This window comes from Passer domesticus, chromosome 9, assembly GCF_036417665.1.
Source record: "Passer domesticus isolate bPasDom1 chromosome 9, bPasDom1.hap1, whole genome shotgun sequence".
Lineage (NCBI taxonomy): Eukaryota > Metazoa > Chordata > Aves > Passeriformes > Passeridae > Passer > Passer domesticus.
The window spans coordinates 34,526,955-34,547,667 of record NC_087482.1 but is presented as its reverse complement, the minus strand read 5'-3'; the positions used below and the strand labels follow the sequence as shown (position 1 = coordinate 34,547,667).

The window sequence follows — 20,713 nt, the reverse complement described above, 5'->3', positions numbered from 1 at the left end:
AATGCTGCACAGCCACGGCAAGCTCCAGCCCATGATGTGTGTTCCTTTTATTCTCTCCTACCACAGTCCATATTTTAGCTATATTCGCTGTTTGCTTACTTTTCACTCTTGGCCAGTCCTGCTCCCAAGTGAAATAATCATGGATGTTTCATGCAAGCTAGTGAATAGCTTCCATGATTATTTTTGGTTGTTTTTAGAAAACACTCACACGGGTAGCTGTAGCAACACCACAAGATAGATAAGACCAAATAAACAGCATTAAACCAAGGCTGCTCCGCAACTGACGCTGCCCCTCAGGAATTTAACTACCTACTCCATCCTTCCCCTGCTCTGTGGAGTCCACAGCCTCATTCATAAGCTACTGCTTAGGAACCTGAGAAGGACAGGGTCCAGGAAAGACCTATGTGCTCACAGCATGGAGGGACAACAAGGCCACCCTAATAACTGAGCAGTCTATTTTCATCTCTTAACCACTGCTCTCCTGCCACTGCTATCTGCAAGCATCTCCTGTAAGCCCTTCCATGGCACTTCCATGACCCATGGTACTTCTCCAGATGGAAGACCCAAGTGGAAAACCTGGTTTGGGTCCTGGCTTGTTCCACCAGTGATTTTCAGGTGAAGCACAGAAATCTGGTCCTGCTCAGGAATGCACAGAGTACAGAAGAGTCCTCCCTTCTGCATACCAACCCTGACTAAACAAGCCAAAGCCTCTCCAAACAGGCACGCCAGCCACATCCTGAGATCATGCAACTGCTTTATCAAAAAACAAACGCTAGCTCTACAGTGCTTCCAAGAATTCTGAACCAGCATTATCAGTTAAATAGTACTGCAGTTTTCCTTATCAGTTCACTTTTACATAGCTCCATTCAAGGAAGGATGACCTAGTAGTACATTGGGTTGTTCAGGAGAACAAGAGTAGCAAAGCACTTTCACCTCAGCACCAGAGCACCTACATCCTCAGAAATACGAGATTTGTGCATTCTGGTGTTTAGTGGCTCTTTACAAACATGCAAGTACAGTGTAAGGAAAAATACTTCTAGCTATGAGGATCTCACACTTTCAGCTCTTTAATGGTGTTGCTAGAAAGGCACCAACTTCATCACTTGCAGCATCACCCAAACTCTTCTTTTTGTCCCTGCTCTGGTTTGCACTCCAGCTCCTTTGACACCAGCAGCCTGCTGACAGGCAGCACATCACAACCTCAGCTCTGCAGGACTGCAGCAGCTGGGACAGCAGTCAGCTCCACTGTGGAGTCTGGGAGGGTTTGTCACCTTTCTTCTTCAACTGATAAGGTATGGAATGATGATGTGAGCTGTGTGCTACTGTGTCAGTATCTCTCCTTGCCATAGAAAAGCAAACAGTGGCAAGCTATCAATAACTACACCAGAAAAACTGCATTAGTGCTTTCCAACTCCCACTGTACTGCCAGCATTAGGGATCCTGGGGAACAAGAGACCCTGGCAAGTTTTTCCTGCTTTTTCCTCTGTGCACAGGCACTAGGGAGGGAGGTCACTGCACTACAGCAACACGAGCTGTTCACTCCTGTACCAAGGAGTCGGACATACCTGCTGTATGGGTGTGTACTTAATAGTGTGGGAATAGTCATAGTTGTCAATGATATCCAGATCCATCACTGCCTCTCCTGGCACTGAGCTGCTGAACTGCACATCCAGTGGTGCTTTTCCAGCTCCCTTGGTGAACACTGTGAAGTGTGTTGGTTTGCCACTTTCCACACCTGAAGAAAAATGTTAATTCTAATTTACACAGAGCGGACACAGAGAAACTCTCCTCAAGAAGTATTAAGTACCAATAAAGCCCAGCCAAGCAAAATATCAAGGGGAAGACATTGTTTGCAACTGCCTGACACCCCACACCCCACCCTGCTGCTGCATCCCAGCAATGCCCAGCCAGGCTGTGACCATCCTGCAACAGCTCCTCATGATCCAGTATTGGTGACACTATATGAACCCAGCTCTCACCAGTTTTGTTCAGACCAGGTCCTTCAGCTTTCACTTTGCTGGCATCGTGTGATGGGTCCACCTTAACTCTGAATGGGCTGGCAGGAATTTCCTGCAACAGAAACACAACTCCAAAATTAACCAGGTCACTCTTCACTAGCCAGAATTAAACAGATAATAGTTTTAAGATAATTCTGTTCTAATTCCAGCATCTTGAGTAAAATTTTACCTCACTTAAACATTGCCTAACTGACTAGTATAACTCAAAATACAGGGCAAAGTTAGCAGCTGGAAGTTTGTGTCTCTCTGCTTTTTATTTTTAAGGAAGACTTTTTCCCCCCATCTTCATTGAAAAGCCACTTAGGTTTTTTACCTTTAAGAAGGCAACCTTGCCCCACCATGGAGACAACATTCATTATGCCAGTCCAACACATTACACAAACTTCAGTGTCCCCAACCAACTCCTCTCACTTGCATACATGCAAGTATTATGAAAGAAGTTTCCATTTTTTACATTGCCAAAGAAACACTGACCAAACCAAGTGCATGTGAGCTGATGTGGAAAGAGACAGCTGTGAACTGGTACATGCATGGTGATCAAAGAACAGATAAACAGATTCTCAAAACATCTGAAGAATGATGTTGCAAAATGAAGATTACAAACCTCTCCTGCAAAAAGCACTTTAATAGTGTAGCGCCCGGCAGCAGGTGGTGAGTATTTCACTGTGAATGTATCATTAGCATTGTGGATGATGTCAAAATCTATGTCCTCTTCCTCACTGCTGACCACACGAGCATCACACTTAATTCCAACACTGACATCACCTAGGAAAAGCAAGTGGAAGTTTTGCTACTGGACAGCACAGACACTGCCAACCAAACAGCCAGACCGTTCCCACTTCTAGCTGAGTCACCATGTTAACTAATGTAACAGATCAGATCACAAGTTCTGCTTATCAAGGTTTTTCCACTAAATAAGGAAAACCAGCATGGAACAGTACATTATCCCCTCCTTGCATGACCTGTGAATCTGATACCACAGAATAGCCCAGCCTGCTTTTACCTTCTCCTGCATCTGTGCAGTCCACAGTGAAGTGGGTCGGCTCACTTGCCTTCAGGCCAGTTCTCTCCACGCCAGGTCCAAACACTTTGACTTTCTGAGGATGACTCCCTTGACCTATAAGGACCTACACAAATTCACAAGGGTCAGAATCACACATCTGTCGCATTTGAGATCACAGCCAAGTCAGAGCATTGCTTGGAGAGGAGCTATAGGATAACAGACACAAATGAATGGCCCCAAATCGCTCAGGCTGCAGCTGGGCTGATAGGAAACCACGACATGAGCTTGTGAAAACAAAGATTTCTACAAGTGGATAGGGTTCTAAAAAAATGAAGCAGAGGGGCACACATCCTTGAAGTTCACAGAAGGGTTTTATCATCCTAGTTCTATTAACAAGTAGTTGTGAGCACTAATGTCCTGTTTGGCTAGAACTAAGAACTATTATCTCTGTACTTACCCTAAATGGGCTATTGGGCACATTGGCTCCTCCCCAGACAACAGAAATTGTATGTTTGATTGGTTTAACTGGCACATAGGAGCAGGCAAACACACCATCAGGCTTGCTCTTTATCTGGATATCAATAGGGTTTCCTTCTCCATCCTAAAAAGCAGTAATACAAGCAGAAGGTTCAGGCACTTGAAAAATGTTTGCATAGTTTAAACAGCCCAAGACTGCTCCAAAATGTGCAAGGTTTTTTTCTTTTTTCCCAGAACTGCAGTTCAGAAATACTGAAGAAACATGCAATTTACACTCCTGCAAGTCTTCTTCATCTAACACTTGCTCATTCATACACCATCCTACAACACACAGAAAATTCACAAGCTCAGAGACACTTCATTGCTTCCAAATGACGACTCAAGGAAATTACACCTTGCTTTGCTTCCAAGTAAGGAAGCAATGCCATGTACTTCATATACTTCAGAGCAGTCACTTTGTCTTCAGTTGCTGCCTGACTACATTATACAGATCAAAGCACAGAGCTTTGACTGAATTACAAATGCCCAGAATTAAGTGGTAAGTGAGTAGGAATACTTAAGGCATTTTTCTAAACAGCATTAAAGTTCTTTTGCTGCTGTTTCACACAGCTGCCTTTGGGTTTTTACCTGTGCATACATCTTCAGAGGTGCTTTCCCAGCATCCTTGGTTTCAACAGTGAACTCAGCAGGATTGTTCACTATACAGCCAGTCCTCTCCAAGCCTGGGCCATAAGCCTTCACCTAAAAGAGCACCTCAAGAATATTAGTTTGCAGTTCAGAAAGAGAAACAAAACTAAGTGATTTATGTATGAAGACCTGCTCCTTCCACAAACCCCATGGAGCATGTGATACTACTTCAGCAAGTTTTCATTACATTAAATCAAAACCACAACAGTGTTATTCGAAAAAGCTGGGGAATATCTGGCTGGGTAATATCTTGGCAAATTCAGAGCTTTAAGCAGAGGCAGCTTAAGAGTCTGCTACCAGAATCCTTTATAAACATCCCTACTGTAGTTATGTCCAAGACACGCTGTGCCATGGGTGAACTCCTGTGCCTCACCTTATCTGCGTTGAAGTCTCCTGAAGCCGGTCGAATGAAGGCCATGTAAGGGCTGTCTTTTATGTCCTCATCATCACACATGATGTGCACAGCATATTCACCAGGCTCTTTGGGCCAGTATTTCACATCACATGAGCCATCGTTCTTGTCATCACACTCAATTTTAGCCTGAGAAGGCCCTTCTATTGCAAAGCCTGAAAAAGGAACAAGTTAGGTTTGTGGTGCCCGCTAATTTAACACCACTCCCACAAATAGCTTTTTGTTAGCCTTAAACATGCTTGATCTCTCAGTTACCCCTCTTCAGCAATACAGGAGAATACATCCATCATTCCCTTCTGGATCTCATCCCACAAAACCACAGATTAACACTCTCCATCACACACACTCCTGTCTCTAGGACATGCCTTTGATACTCTGATAGATGTTAGTGTTTAGACCACAACGTGTTATAGACATGGTTTTTTACTGTTGGGAAACCTGTTGTTTCTCATGAGTTCGCTGCTAGCCTTGCAAGATACAAATATTTCAGGGAAACTAAGTCAAGTAACATACCAAGAGAGCCAACTTCTGTGCCAATGGACTCGACCACAAAGTCAGCAGACTTGCCCACAACTCCCTCATGCAGTCCTGGCCCCCAGGCTCGCACTTTCTGAGGACCTGCTTCATGACCCACCTGAACTTCAAAGGGGCTACCAAAGAAAAACAAAGCATGGTATTAGAAATGCGGAGACATACAGCATTTATGTTTTTCCCCAGGCATTTTAATGAGGCTCTACATTGAATTTTCCCAATTAACAGATGGTATTATGTGGTGGCAGAGTGCTCAGCAGTGTCTTTCTAGCACAGATATCATCCAACCCATCATCATCTTCCACCACAAATTCTGAGTGTCAAACACTTGCTCTGCTTGCTATAGCTGTGGACAGTGAAATAATAGAGCACTTCAAAATCTTACAGCAAAGTCCAAGCTGCATGATCCACCATGTTTTATTAGGTTTTTTATTCATGATTTTGCGTTAGAAAGACTGATGCAAATCACCCTTCAGAGCTTTGTCAAGCTGCTGCAGCCCAAAACCAGGCTGTTAAAAATAAAAAGTTACAACAACAATTTGCCACTAAGTTGTCCCCCCAGTGCTTCTTCAAAGGTCAGTGTTGCTTTAAAAGCCTACCAACTACACAACCCACTGAAGGATATAAAAATGCCCAAAAGGCTACTTTTGACTCACCTTTTTGGGATGTTTTGCCCACCCCATGTAATTGTGACAACGTACTTCCCTGGTGTGGCTGGATAATATTCAAATGTATATATACCATCCATAAAGCCTTTTTGTTTCACCAGCTCCTCCAAGCCCTCTGTTGAAAGATCAATTCAGCATTGAACTTAACAGCTTCCATCCTGCTTTCAATTACTCAGACAAGTTCATGTTTTCTAGTATTTATTTTAGCTTGCAAGAATAAATTTCTTCCACCAGAAAAAAAAAAGGTCAGGTTATAAGGGAAGTTAGTTCTAGCTGCCCTCTAGGACAAAGACAGCAAACACTTCCAGAAGAAATACAGCAGAAAGTATTTTAAGTTACCAGACTTAATAAGTTCCCTTGTGTTTTATTTTCTTAGTCTGCAGTATGATGCGTGTCATATGTTAAAACAAAAAAGCTTAACATTTGTCAGACTTTGTAACCACAAGTATGCAGGGAATGCCTACTTTTCATTTTCTTCAAGATGAAGAATTTAGGAAGAAAAGCTTAATACGCTAAAATTTACATCGATATGTCTGTTGCTTTTTTTCCCCCCAGCCTCATGAAGCCACACAGTCAGAGCTCTGTGTGTGGAGGAGGTGAAGGCAATACAATGCACCTTTGAATGCTGCCAGAGGTGGGGGGAGGTGGCGGGCTCAGAGTACCACACGGGGACTGCTGCTGGCGGCTGCTTGAGCCAGCAGCCCCTGTGCTCCCACCCTCCCAGGCACGGGGCCACATCCAGGGCTCAGGACCAAGGGACCTGGGGATGGATCCTCAGAGATGGTCTCTGCTAGCCTATGGGTTCCTTGCCTCCTCTATTTGTGTGCCCAAACAGCTAGTGGCACCAGGAATACTGCTCTGAGTCATTTCCAGCTTTATGAGAGCAGGATTTCCATCATGCCAGAGACCATGGCGTGTGACTTGCTTCCAAAGATTGGATGAAGATGCAATGTGTGCCCATAAAGCTTGGAGGCCACAGCAGGCACACGCATGGATTTTCTCAGTTTTGCTAACTGATGCATTAAAATGGAAAGACCTAAAAACATTTAATCTTACCCAGCCCTGCAGATCAAAATCTCCTCAACAGACACAAAGCATTGATAAACCATTCTGAAATCTGGCTTTTTATACAGATCTCATGAGGACACTATCTCTTTCCTGCTCTTCCTTTTCCCAGCTCTGCTCCTCCCCCTTCTCCAAAACATATGCACAGCACAGATTCACCCCAGCACTCACTTGGTCCCTTTATAGTCACTCCAAGATCTCCGCTCCCTGCTGCTCTCGTATCAACCTTGAAGTCGGCCGTCTCCCTGATACGGACGCCCTTGGGCTGCAGACCTCGACCAGTGGCACGACACGCGTTGGGGTTGCAGGCTGCAAAGGAACTTCAGGCATTACTACTGTCTCTGATCTCAACATACAGGTAGCCTAGCCAGCCTGGGACAACCTTCAGTTTAACGTTGACTCAGGGTAACCACAGCTTAGCTTTCAGCAGAAGGTTATAGCACTAAGGCAGACAGACGTGAGTCTGCCCGGCTGCTGTCTATGCCCCCTGGCTTTTAGGCAGTAGCAGTCAGTGCTGTCAGGCAACACTGACCTTGTTCAAGACCATTTTTTAGAATTACTGCAAACACTGAAGCCCTTCTGCTTTCCAATTCAGTACCATTTATCAATACAAGACTTTTACACAGCTATCATATAGAGATATTTGCCACAGACACAACCTTCCTGACGCCTTTCGCATTGAGGCCCACTGCAGTGTAGGATGAAGTGTCCCTTTTGCAGATAAGCCCCAGTGAACAGTATTATTCTGCTGGTCTTTCAGAAGCACATGACTGGGATAACTGCTATTAGCAAAGCTGAGTTTTGCCTGTGCTTCATTAAAAGATGTCGCATCAAACCCCCGTTTGTCACAGCTCACACTTTCACAGAAGCAAAGTCACCAAGCCCTCTGCAGACTGAAGCAGGGTGGGGCAGGAGGGTTACACATGGCTTAGGCTTATCTTGACCTCTTTACTCCGAGCACTTCTCTGGGCCTGCAGAGCGGCTACAAAAATTCTGCGCACTTAGGAACAGTTTTCATTACACAATCCCAGCTGTCATGAGGTTTTCAACGCCAAAGACCTGAGAGGTTTGAAGAGACTTACAAACAACCACAGCGTCCCAGCACTGTAAACCAAACACGCATTTTCCTCAAGCATGCCGTGCTTACAGCAGGAGCACAAGTCTGCCAAGCAGCTTGTTAGGTTTTCACTCATTATACAACAGCTTACAGGTTTTCCCCTCACCCCTGCAGCAGCCAACATCGCCCCGTGTCCTACACCGGACGGTGTGAGTGGGGACTGGGTGCCATCTGCCAGCTCTGAAAGCTCAGTGGGAACACACAGGAGCGTGGCTGATGTGGAGTGGGAACAGCTTGCAGGGCACTTACACAGCTGCGTCAGGCAGCTTGTGGTTAAGCCAGTTTCACTGACTGGGTCACACAAAGCTTCAGTTCGCTTGCAACTTTCCTCCCCAACCCCAACAAAACCAAAAATCCTTTGGCTGAGACAAGCTGCAGGCTAGAAGCTTACAAAGAGCAAACATGACGGAGCATCCTGCACACCTCTTACCAACTATGAAGCCATTAGCAGTGAAGTCCAAAATTCCACAAATGGAGGGTAGCTCAGGAGAGATGAGCAGAGATCTAAAAGCATAGGAGCACGTAAGGATGGAACAGAAAGCAAATTAGGTGTCCGTTAAGGAGGAAAACAGCAAATATAGTCATTTGAGGAACAAGGGTGGAAAACAGCAAGACACTGCACAGCTGGGTAAATTACTCAAAAAAATTCAAAGGGCAGCTTAACATTTGTAAGTCTAGGCAGAAAGGAAACTAGCAACAAAAGCCATATTACTGTTAGAGAGCACTGGTTTACCCTGAGAGTACTCAGGTGACCCACTGAAACAGGACCAAGATGTTGAAAGGTACAGAGAATATAAAAGGCATGATCCAAGCATATTCTGTGATCACATCCGAGGAGAAAAGTGTCCATCTACATTTATATGCATTTTTAAAAAACATACCCTCTCCAACGAGAACAGTGCAAGGAGTTTTGGGAATTGCCTCCCCAGCAAAAGTCACTTTGACAATGTGAGGACCAGCTTGAACAGGTTTGTAGGTGCAACGGTAGACCTGGTTGCCTTTGTCTTCCACTACAACTTCAGCAAGGTTCCTTCCCTGAGGATCCTCCACTTCCACAATCACATCACCCACACCAGCACCTGCAAAGGAAACAAGCCCAGCTGAGCCTTGGCTTCCCCAGCAGCAACAGGCCCCCTGTTTCAGACTACCACCAGCTGTCTGGGCTCAGCCAGCCATCCTCTGCTGCCAATTCTAGGCACAGCCTCTGCCTTCAACTTTTGCTGACAGCAATCAACATTTGAGCAGGGACTGGGCAAGACAGCACGGTAGCATTCCATGAAGTCAAACTGACAGGGGCTCTGCTGCTCCAGCCACAGGGTTTCACAACATAGTACTGAATATACATACAGCCTGGTTACCCCATGGACACCACCCTGTACGCCTCTATCGCAGATCAGCCCACAGCTTTACCAGTCAGTTCAATCTCTCAAGCTTTGAAGTGGTTTAGATTAAGAGATTGGACAAATGAATGCTGGTCTGACAAGGATTCTCTCTGCTGGACTATATATATTCACTTTTGTTCAGACACCTGCTCCTCTCACATCTTATTCAACTCATCATAGAACGAAAACAGTTTTCTATACAGTTTCAGAGGCCAGACATGTCTTTACATGATTCAGACCACTCCCTCCTCCCAATTAGAGGCTGAACATAATACTTGCCTTACTATAACCACATTTAATTTTATTCCTAAGCTCCCTCAGGCAGAAGTCAATTTCAAATATGCTACACAGCATATTTTGGTGTTTAAATGCTACAAGTAACTGCCCTAAGTAGTTTCACATTGTTCTAAATGAATTAACATTTGCAGCATCTTATTGACTCATTCCTCTAGGCTACAGCATTGGCCTAATAGCAGGTAACAAATAATGTGATGGAGATGCCCTAATGAAGATAGTAACCCTCTAATAATTACAATAGAGGTTGAAACCAGTTCATCATTGAAGTATGAACTCAAAGTAGCACTGCAGCAGGTTCTTTCTGTAGAGCTAAATATAGAACACACTACACGTTTACAGTTGGCCCACAGTTTATCCTTCACATTTATGTTCAACATGTCACATTCCTGTTTAAAATGAGTTGGGGAAAGAAACCAGCCAGGAACTTGACTGCTGCCATCCAGCAAATTCATGGCAAATTTCTGGGTCAGGCTTAGCATCCTCTTGTCCCAGCTCAGCTCTGCACTTCAAATATTTCATACGCAGCTGAAGCCTTCTGAGCAGCCTGGCTGTTATTTCACTAATGAGTTTGATGGGGCTACAAATCCTCATCCACCTTACAGTTTTTTTAATTTTTCCAAGGCCTTAGGTTCTCACATTTGAGGACACTGCAGGATTTCCATCATCACTCATCCTGCTTACCTGCTGTGTAGAGGTCAAAGTAGGTAGATTTATTGGCAATGTTCCCTGCTGCCTCCAGTCCTGGTCCCTTTGCTGTCACTTTGCTTGCATCTCCCTGGGCTTTGTCAACATTCACTTCAAATGGGCTCTTCGAGATGTGCTGCCCAGCAAACAGGACTGAAACCTAGGGACAGACAGCATCAGCTTGGACCTATCAGGCAGAGCTCAGATCACCACCATAAAGCCAAGCACAGGGTCAAGCACCTGCACTCCTAACACAAAGACTCTTTTCCACAGAGGCGAGGGACCATCCATCCCACAACCCTCATCACATCCAGGCTAACTGCTGGCCACCTTCTTAAAGTTCTACTGACTACAGAGTCAGGCACACCAGCAGGGAAGCTTGAATCAGGATGTGCCATTGTAAGGTGGATCTCCATCCAGCAATAAAGTGGCAGCAGAACTTGCATTTTATCTTTTCAGGCTGGCTGTGGGGACCAGCCACCCTAGGAAGTGTCAAAGCAACAGGATCCCCCATCATAAATCTGACTATGGGCATCCAGGGACAAAGGGAGGGAATCCTTCTCCACAAAATCCTTACAGTACCATCAGCATGCCTCACAGAAACAACCTGCTGTTTTCACCTGCATCTCTTGTGACAACCCATAAAGCTGGCTTTGTGAGTTGCACAAAGTGGCCTAGCTATAGCACTTGATAGTGCATTTGTGTTTGGGTTTCTCCCAACACACACTTCTTTCCCCCTTGCAAAGGGAGCAGCCCAAAAGCCAGATGGAAAACTAAGACCAAATCAATTTAACTTTTCTTCAGCGTGCCTGAGGTGGCTCTTACCCATCAGTGAACAGGGAGCCCTCAGGGGCTCATGTTAACAACCAGGAGAGCAGTGTGCCTAGCAAGAGAATACTGGTTATTGACACAAAACCCACCTTGTGAGGTCCAGTAACCCTTGGAACATACTGTACTGAGTAGGTCTTGTTTTTGTCACTGGACGGCGTTATCTTTGCCTAGGAGAGAAAACACATCCATCTTCAAGCTGTGCCTATGCACGCCAGCTGAACTCTTTACTGAAACTGCAATCTGTTTCCAGAGTCAGCACTGTTAGACAATTGTTGCTGTGAGAGCAGGGATCCTTGCTATCCCCCTCTTCTCACACAGAAAAAATCCCATCGGTTTTGTCTTTACAAGAGAGAAGGCAAGCTACCTTCTCCCCAACCCAGCCCTTTCCTTTGCTGTTAATTGCTCTATTGAGGCAGGCCAAAAATGAGGAGACAGTAAGTCCAATGTACAGCTGTATTTTTCTGGAATGCTGTAACATGATCAAGTGGAACACTTGGATGGGAAGTTTCTATAAACATTAAAACCAGCATTTTAACTCAAAATGATTCATGGCATCTAAATAGTTGCTTTAGCCATTCTTTCAGAATGAGTAAATGCAGACAGTGATTTACTGATATATGTTATCTAAAAGCAGGTCAGAGTGTACTTGGCCAGTCAAGCTAAAGCTCTGCAACTACTGGACACGAGCTGTGTTGCTTAGTTGCAGGTAGTGACTGCTTTTCAAGGCAATTATGAAGAAAAGCTTGAGGCTTCTTGCACTTTAGACAAATGGTATTTTGCAATTTCTTTTTAGATTACTTATTTGTTAAGAACTCACTTGTGAAAGATGAAGGTTACCGCAAAAACTACAGCGTTCAGACCAACATGACATTTCCATACAAGATATTTAACGTACACACCTCCTCTCTGTTTCCTTCTGGATCTTCTATGAAGACCATCAGGTCACCTTGCCCAGCACTGATGGTGTCCACCGTGAAGATGGCAGGCTGCTTCACCATGTTCCCATGAGGCTCAATCCCTGTGAGAGAGATACAGAACAGCATATTAGCTGTTGCCACAACACCTGGAACACAGTTTGGAGGCTACCCAAAGGCTGTCCAACCCATTCTCCCTTGCAAGCCATCAGAATCAGTTTCCCCAGACTCCTGCACATCATGTCTTTACCCTCTGCCGAGAGCATGATGCTCACAAAAAGGCCTTCTCTTACAAGACAAGTATTTTTAAAAATTGGTTGAATCATCAGCACTCAACTCCTCTTAAAATCTCTGACCAAGTCAGGAACTCAGCTGCTATCTGGATTCAGGTGAAAACCAGGTTAGCCTGACAGGTACTGAGGTCACTCCGCTGGTAAGTGCAGGGCTGATGCTGACAGCAAGTGGGAAATGTGCATTAGCTGCTCTTTAGGAGCTGCTCTCTTCACACAGCTGTTGCACCACAGGATGGGTGACTAGAGAAAGCAGAAGAGAAATTCTGGGAAGCCTTTAAGTGGAGGCATTATTCTACAGCCAAAAGTAAAAGACTTATTTCAAGCAAGACCATTTTGATCTGTACTGCCCCATCTCACTCCATTTTCAAAATCCAACAGTGCAAATACTGCTCAGATTTACTATCCTTTGAAATCTGCTCAGACTACCTGGCCAGAGTGTCCACTGTACAAATGGCACACAGGAACCTCTTAAAACAGTAAAAGTCTTGCTACTCGGTGTGGTTTCCACTTAACTTTTAGTTAAGTTTAGTTTCAGTTTCCTTACTCCCCAGCACAGGCCTGCTACAGCATGCATTTACCAGCAGGGTTTCATCATCTCCCTGTACACAGTCCCAGGTCATGACATCTGTCATGGTGGTGTCAGACTGAGTGGGTGGAAGAACTTCCCAAAATTGCTGATTCCAGACTAGCCCAAACACATCCATACCCTTCCTCCTTGGCTGATTCAGAGAATTGTGGGCACTACAGCTCCACAGCACAATTAGTGGAAAGTGCAACGTCTGATAGATTATAAAGGAAGTGGTTGTGAACAACAGAATTCCTGAACTTGTTTATCTTCAGAAAACAGTAACTTGAGAGTAATGCAAGGAAGACCATGTTTTTGCTAGGAAATCTGAGCATTCTGATAAGGTGTTAACAATTGACATACTCATTCTTTTAAACTAAGCCCTAGATTATCATCTATCTGAAACTGCTATGAATTTGCTCTGTCTCTCTCCAGTCCATCCCACAAGCATTAGGGCATTCAAGTTACGTATCACACCTTCTGCAAGCACAAGAAGGATTGATTATCCTCCTCTGAAGACAATTTCAGCCAGGACACCACTAGCTACAGCACTTTCTTAGCCTAGACTTCATCTTCTAGATTTTACTGTCTTATCAGTGGCCTGCTTTGGATGGTTAAATGAGAATTCCTAGTCCACCACTGATGATCTACACAACTCTGTACATCCCCTCTGCAGGCTCATTTCACACCAGCTCTACACATGGCTATCCTTGGCACAAACCCCCACAGTGCTCAGGGTGGTGTGCTACAGCTAAGACTCTTGTTGGGATGTGATGAAGAGCTTACATGAAAAAGGATAATAAAAAGAGCTAAGATTGACCCACTTTGCACTGGGCAGTCATCTTCTTCTGGAAGCATAAAACCTGTTTCTCACCTGTCCAGAAGACCCTGCTCAGTCAAGGACTGAGCTCCTTGCTGCTAGAGTCAACTTCCAGTTCTGACATATCTTTGCAGTCAGAATTATCAATTAGTATATTTAGTGACTCTGTTTTGGCAATTAACTTAATGAAAACATCAATCTTTCAAGAAGAGCCACTCACTCTAAAGTAATTTTCATTACAAAGGCTCCAGAGACACATGAAAGCAGACAAAGTAATTCCAGTTTTTGAATGAATAAAAACATGACTAAGACAGATTGAGGCAGGCTGATCAGTCATTTACACATTTGGGGCCTGAAAAATGTGTCTGTCTATTGTGGTTTGCCATGGAAGGCACCAACAAAGGACATAAACCCCAAGTTGCATAGGTGCTAAACCCACTCTGACTGTAGCAACTGCTCTTAAGTCCATGTCCCTTCATTCCACTAGTTATGTTTCAATGGAAAATCAAGTTTAAAAAACCCCAGGTAAATAAGAAAACCAGAAAAAAAATAAGGAAAGTTTTGTTTCTTTCCATTTCAATCTTTTACACCCAATTCTGAAACACACTCATTCTAAAAATCTTGATGGACCAACAGCAGCCCAGAGATGTGAAAAAAAAAACAAAAGAGGTGGAATGGAGAGCCAAGTGTAATACTGAAGAGCTGTCTTCCAACACCAACCATATTAAAGGTAAAATTCTGTTACTTATTCAGTTGTGACTGTGCACCAATCTAAAATAGAACCTCATCAATAGTTATATGAAATTATCAATTCAAAAGGTCAGTTAAAAAATAAGAATGCCTACATAGATTTACAGTTGCATAAGCATCTGTGGACAATCAGCAAATTCAGCCTACAGTCCTTCCAATGAGTAAACACAGCCTAACTAAGGCTCAGCACTACTTCATGTCTCAAGGGCTACCAATCCATATTTGTACATGTACAAAGCATTCAACACTCTCAATCAATTCAAGTACGTAATTTAGAATTAGCCCACTCTAACACGCATCAAGCCTGGGAAATGGAAAATGTCTCTACAGAGAGCCTGCCAGAGAGACAGTGAGGTGATGAGTTTTAAGGAGTGCTTTATCACAAGAAGCATTCAGTGCTAGATCATCACCCATCAGCAGCAATACTGCTGGCCTGAATTCCATGCCAAGGTTGTTTTAGCCCCATATCATGCTACTTCTTCCAGCTGTGGATGGGAGGATGGCAGCTTGCAGAACAGGTTTAGACTGGGAAATTTACATGTTAGAACTAGGAGTGCCTTCTGGACTATATCCATGTATTTCTGAAACCAGGCACCACACCAAGAGTATACAAGTGAAACTTTGAAGTGAGTTAGTTACAGTAGGTCTGAAGTTCAACATAAGCAGAAAACCCCACCCAGTTTTCTGAAGAGTTACTGCTCTGTGCAGCTTCAGCTCACCAAGCCTTACCTCTGCCATAAGCCCTCGCTTTCTTTGGATTCAGTTTGGGTTTCAAAGGAGCTCCTGGTTTCAGCTTGGCTTTGGGGAACTGGGACAGGTAAGTCATCACAGAGTGCTCATCCACATCAGGGTGGATAATTTCTTCAGGGGTAATAACCTGAAAGACAGAGCAATTAAGCATATTTTACCAGTGCCTGGTTACTGCAGGTCAACACAGAAACAGAACTATGACACAGACTTAGATTTCAAAACTCCCACATGCTAATGGGATTTCTTACACTTATTTTCCCTTTGATACACACAACATCATTTATTATCTCAGGCAAGAAAATCAAGAAGCTCATTATTGTCCCAGTGTGGTTTGGGGGCTTTTTGTGCCTTGATTACTAGGGGTTCTCAGGAGACTGCAACAAGCTTAATGGTGCCAAGGCAAGAGAATAGCAGTTATGTTCCCCTTGAAAAGTGAGATGGGGATAATTGACACTGAAAAAGTCAGTAATTCATAATCCTGTATGCAACAGCTGTGAACTGCAAGGCTTGCTAAGTAAAACTTCCACAATACAAGCTGCTTCAGAGATTTCTGGAATTCTGTCCAACTTTATCGGCACGAAAATAATTCAGTTTGTAAATACATTGCTCTCTATTTGAACATTATCATCTCAGGTGATTTCCTAAGCCAGTAATTCTTCTGTGGAATTCAATGCAGGAAAACAAATTCACTCCATGGACTAAGATGTCAGGCACCACCATATAGGCCCTCTCCTCCTACCTTACATGCTGCAACAGCAGCTGTCTTCAGCAGAGACACCTACACAAATACGACCAGAGCTCTGAAACGTAACAGTGTGTTTCATCACAGTGCACCCTTTCTCTGGCAACTCCACATGAGTTAAGAGTAACTTTGCAAAGCATTGAAGCAGCTTCACCTACTTTCCTCAATTTAAACTCCAGCTAGTCACAAGACCAAAGCTGGCCACTGTGCTCCCCAGGGCAGCCCAAGGTTGGTGGCCTTACCTGTGGCACACCCAGCCAGTCATCTGCCTGCTGCATGGCTTCCCGAGCGTTGTCCACAGGCTTCTTTGGGTCCCAGGTCTCCCAGTCAGGGCACAAACCTGCAAGCACATTTCAGTTGTCGTGTATCAGATCTGCCAAGGTGCTTCCCTAGCTGAAGAAGCCAAATATAAACCCCTTACACTGCTCTGCAGAAAGACATTCAGAGCTTTGCAGAAGTAGCCAAAACAAGACAAGCACATCTGCTTACTGAAACAACTCTAGGGCAACAATCAGTGTAGAGTCATAGAATGGTTTAGGCTGGAAGGAATCTTCAAAAGTCATCTAGACTGACTCCTTCTGCAATGAGCAGTGACATCTTCAACAGAGCTCTGTGCAACCTGACCTTGAACGTTTCCCAGGATGGGACATCTACCATCTCTCTGGGTAACTTGTGCAAGATACCAATCTAAATATAGCACAAATATATCTACCATCCTTTGTGTTTCACTAGTTCTCTTGCAGCATATTTGGTAAAGAAAATTTCAACCACTTGCCATGGCAGATTGCATTAGATGAGCACCTGCAATCCCACTAGCAAGGCTGTTTTATAAAAAAAGTGAGGAAATTTTGCCTTTTTCACACTACATCAAATTATTTGCCTTAAGCAGCTCAGTTCTCAGCTTGCTAAACACTGAAGTTTCAGTTAGTGTGCAGCTTCTGGCTGCTCGGTGCTCCCTCTGCAAACCTGCTTCAGGAGAACACATGAAGTCTCCCACTGCACCCTGAAGCTGAAAGGTTGTTGGCACTTGCCGTGGGAACAAACCTTTCTTCCATTTAGGAGCCAGCATTTGTGCCTTTGTCCCTTGCAACCAATACAAAGCTTAGAGGTGGCGCCTCCCATAATGCAATCACACATTCTGCTGCAGGCCAGAATTTCTCTTGGCCAAGAAGTTTACAACTTGCTGCTTCCTGCAGCTGGTCTCTTTGGACTCTTTTGGTTTTCTTGAAAGCCTCATTCCAGTCTCAAGCTCAGCACTGAAAATCTCCCATAGGAAGAGCAGCCACAAGGATAACAAGAAAGGAAAACACTGGAGGACTTACCTGGAGCACAGCTGTCAACAAGAGCACCCAGTGCTTTGCCATCCTGCCAGTTCTGATTGAAGTTTGTGATTGGCAAGTAAGGAATTTTGTTCTGGATCCAGCCCAGCAGCCTCTGCTTAGGGGTCTGCTTCTTTGCATCATCATCACCTTCATCCTCCCACACTGGCATAGAAATGGAGTAGTGAAGGATAAGGGTCCATATCAGGCCAAGGATCAGCTTCAGGTTTCCATCAACTATGGCTTTACTATCTGGAAGACAAAATGCATACAACTGATTACCTGCCATTCTAAAGAAGAGGTGTGTTTTCAGAACAGTGTGCCTGCACTCATGCAGGTAATCAAAGACAGGAAAACTGACCCAGGCCACATGCAGGCATTTGCCCAGGTAGAGACACCATTCCTCACAGGATGCATTAGACAGGACAAAAAGAGAGGAGTCAAAGGACTCAGTGCTCTCCAGCTGTCACTTGCCCTTCAGCTTTATGATCTTAGCTTAGGAGAAGTGGCAGTTTAAGATCTCTAGTATTTTGATTTGGATAAGTACCACCTCATGTTTTGTAATGGCATTTGTATCTTATGAAAAAGGCCGAACAGCATGTGATGGAGGTCACAAAACCAGCATCCCAATAGGCATGATACACTCCAGGGCATAGATAAAAGCATCATTTAGGAAACAGCATTTATATACAGAAACATATCTCCCACACACATCAATAATTTGTCTTAAAAATGGTAGAGAATAAAATAAAGTGCTGCTATGTAGTGAAGACAAGCAAATAGAGTTTGGAATTGGTCTGTATTGGATATAACAAGACTGGTGTATGATCAGCAAAGTGGGCAGTGGAAGTCCCTGGACAATCCTTTGCACCATCACACAAGACACTTCATCCCTTCACACTACAAATTCAGAGCTACAGAAAAGTAGAGCCAGTTTTGGCTTTTCCATATCATGTTCCAGCTTAAGAAAAAATGTATCACCAGAGTGGCCATGCGGCTGTTCTGCTTTAAGACACACTATGGAGCTAAGTTTAAGGCTGCGGGTATCAACATCAGATTTCATAAGCAAAGTCTGCAGGGGCAGGATGCCTTTCTGCATCAGAACCACTACAGTTCTGTGAATTCAGGTGCAAGTTACTTCAGCTTTAATGAGTCACAGACTGGATGCCCTCTGTTACAATCAGCACTGTTACTTTTGCTTTATTGATTTGTCCCTTATTAAACTCTTGAAATTTTGAGGCGTGGGCTTCGTTTCTCACACCTCCCTCCCTCTGAGCTTGTAGTTGTTACTCAGGCTGTATTACACTGCTAACAGCTCCAGTTTTTTCAAGCTTACACAAATCAGAGCTCTTCTGCAATGTTTCAGGATGCTCTCAGCCTGACAATTCCTCTAATTCCCAGCAGAATGTTACAGCACAGTATTTTTTGGTTCTTTCCTCCATTTCCAGTGCAGTCAACAGAAGTTACAAGTGACCTGGAAACTTCTGTCTATTCTCCAGCTCCTGCAGCATATGCTGGAGCAAAGAAAATTACAGCTGTGTAAACTCCCTTTCATGCCACCAGAATTATTGTACAGAAATCTTACAGAGCCCTAGCTAACAAAGTAAAAGTGTTCTGTAACTGGATTGCATTCTCCAGTTCACATCCAGGGTGTTAACAGGCAAAGTCCTCCAAGGTGACCCTCCTTGTGCCCAACACCCACTGGACATGCCTTACCTGCTCCTCTTCAGCTGTAGAGACCACAGCAGCAATCCAGCACCATCTTATCAATGCAAAAAGATCTACTAACTTTCAAAACAAGTGTTTATACAGAATAGTGACCAAGAATAGTAATCACCCTTTAACCCAATGCTCAAGCAAAGCAGTTAATATTTACATGGTTTCACAATAGAGCAGTATGTCCTAAACAGATAATGCTGTAACTTAAGACCTTGAAAGGCATTTGGACTTTCTGGTTAGTTAGTGTCTGGTTTCTACTCAGATTTATTTGTATGGGATTTTTTAACATCAGTTTTGACTAATCTTACAGGATTACGATATGCGTCTGCCACTTGACTGCTCACTGCTGATTACACATCCAGTCCAAGATACACAATAGATAGCTATGGGGTGATTAAGCCCTACTGGGTTTTAATTACAAGGTTCCAAGGTAAAAGTCTACATCACATAAACAGTGGGTCTCCTAGCAACAACTAAACAAGCCCTACTGTTACCCGTTTCTGTTCCCTTTCCAGCTGAGCTACAAACAGGTCAGTGCCTTCCCTCCCCCTGTGCCAGCAGCTCCTTCATCCCACTCCATGGCACAACTACCAGGTCACACTGTGGTGCTGGAGCACACCAATGGCCAGCCCATCTCTGCTGCAGAAATGCCTCCTAGCTTCAGTTTCAGATTTATATCGACACTGGCATTTTTACTAGAGGGACATAGCAATGATTTAGTATGCTACAAGCAAGCTCATTTCAGAAAACTATCCAGCATTTCCAGGGAGGAATGCCAGCAGGACAGAACCACCTGGAGTACAATGCTACACACACATTACTTGAGATAAAGAATGGCTCATTTTATATTTATAGCACATAAATAATGACTATATGTGGTTGCACTGTGGTTACTGCAGCAACCAGCTGCATCTTCAGAGCTTCCCCCAGCACCCCACTGCCCTCTCCAAAGGCACAGCTGGGCTGTGGTTCTTGACCTGGGGAAAAACAGCCTGTACAGGCTTCACAGCAAGAGCAAGAATATCCCATCTCGCCAGCCAGAAAGGCTGGGCACAGGGCTGCTGCCCTGATGACAGGAAAAGGTCACCACAGGAACAGGACAGCTCTTCCTCTCTGGGGCTGGTGCCATTGCCACGACTGCACTTTGTCAGCAAGTCAGCAAGCCCTCACAGCCTCCCAGCTTCCTGACAGGCATAGGGATCTCATGATGTCATTTTTTCCAAGCTAAGAAGGAGGGCTTGTCTGCTTTCATTTGGGGTGGGAAGTAGGCAGGGAGAAGAACTCCTGGGCAGCACAGGAGACCTTATCAGCACCCAGCAGAGCTGCCCACGTGCCCTTCTCACAGGCGCCCCGCTCCCAGCACTGGCTCACAATCTCTATCACTATATGAAAGAACCCTCCACATCCAAGACTAAAGTCCAGCTCATAACAGGCTTAGCTTCCATGCACTGCTGTAAAGCTCAGCTCCACCTGAGCACTCAGCCTCACCAGAAGAGGCTCTGCTTTCGTGTTGCCTTTCTCATTAATTGATTAAAGACATTCAGTGCATCTTGGGCCTTAAGATCAAAATTGCAACCAGGAAGATATGCATCCATTCAGGTCCTGTACAGGGAGCACAGAGCTGGCGCTGTGAACTCTTAGTACAACCAAATTTACAAGCATCCCCCAC

At 44.4% G+C, this 20,713-nt stretch overlaps 1 protein-coding gene across 4 annotated transcripts in view; it reads right to left on the bottom strand.

Annotated features, from left to right (window-relative positions):
• The window catches only part of FLNB (filamin B), a 70,610-nt gene that overhangs the window by 29,351 nt on the left and 20,546 nt on the right, over positions 1–20,713 (bottom strand). For all 4 annotated transcript variants that reach the window (XM_064432666.1, XM_064432663.1, XM_064432664.1 and 1 more), the window contains exons 2-18: positions 17,329–17,577; positions 16,249–16,346; positions 15,244–15,391; positions 12,072–12,190; positions 11,262–11,339; positions 10,339–10,501; positions 8,860–9,057; positions 7,033–7,170; positions 5,785–5,911; positions 5,111–5,247; positions 4,559–4,752; positions 4,126–4,239; positions 3,479–3,622; positions 3,022–3,145; positions 2,623–2,783; positions 1,980–2,070; positions 1,566–1,735 (exon numbers count right to left, since the gene is read on the bottom strand). In XM_064432666.1, coding sequence (XP_064288736.1) covers positions 1,566–1,735; positions 1,980–2,070; positions 2,623–2,783; positions 3,022–3,145; positions 3,479–3,622; positions 4,126–4,239; positions 4,559–4,752; positions 5,111–5,247; positions 5,785–5,911; positions 7,033–7,170; positions 8,860–9,057; positions 10,339–10,501; positions 11,262–11,339; positions 12,072–12,190; positions 15,244–15,391; positions 16,249–16,346; positions 17,329–17,577 — 2,453 coding nt within the window. The remainder of the gene's footprint in view (positions 1–1,565; positions 1,736–1,979; positions 2,071–2,622; positions 2,784–3,021; positions 3,146–3,478; positions 3,623–4,125; positions 4,240–4,558; positions 4,753–5,110; positions 5,248–5,784; positions 5,912–7,032; positions 7,171–8,859; positions 9,058–10,338; positions 10,502–11,261; positions 11,340–12,071; positions 12,191–15,243; positions 15,392–16,248; positions 16,347–17,328; positions 17,578–20,713) is intronic.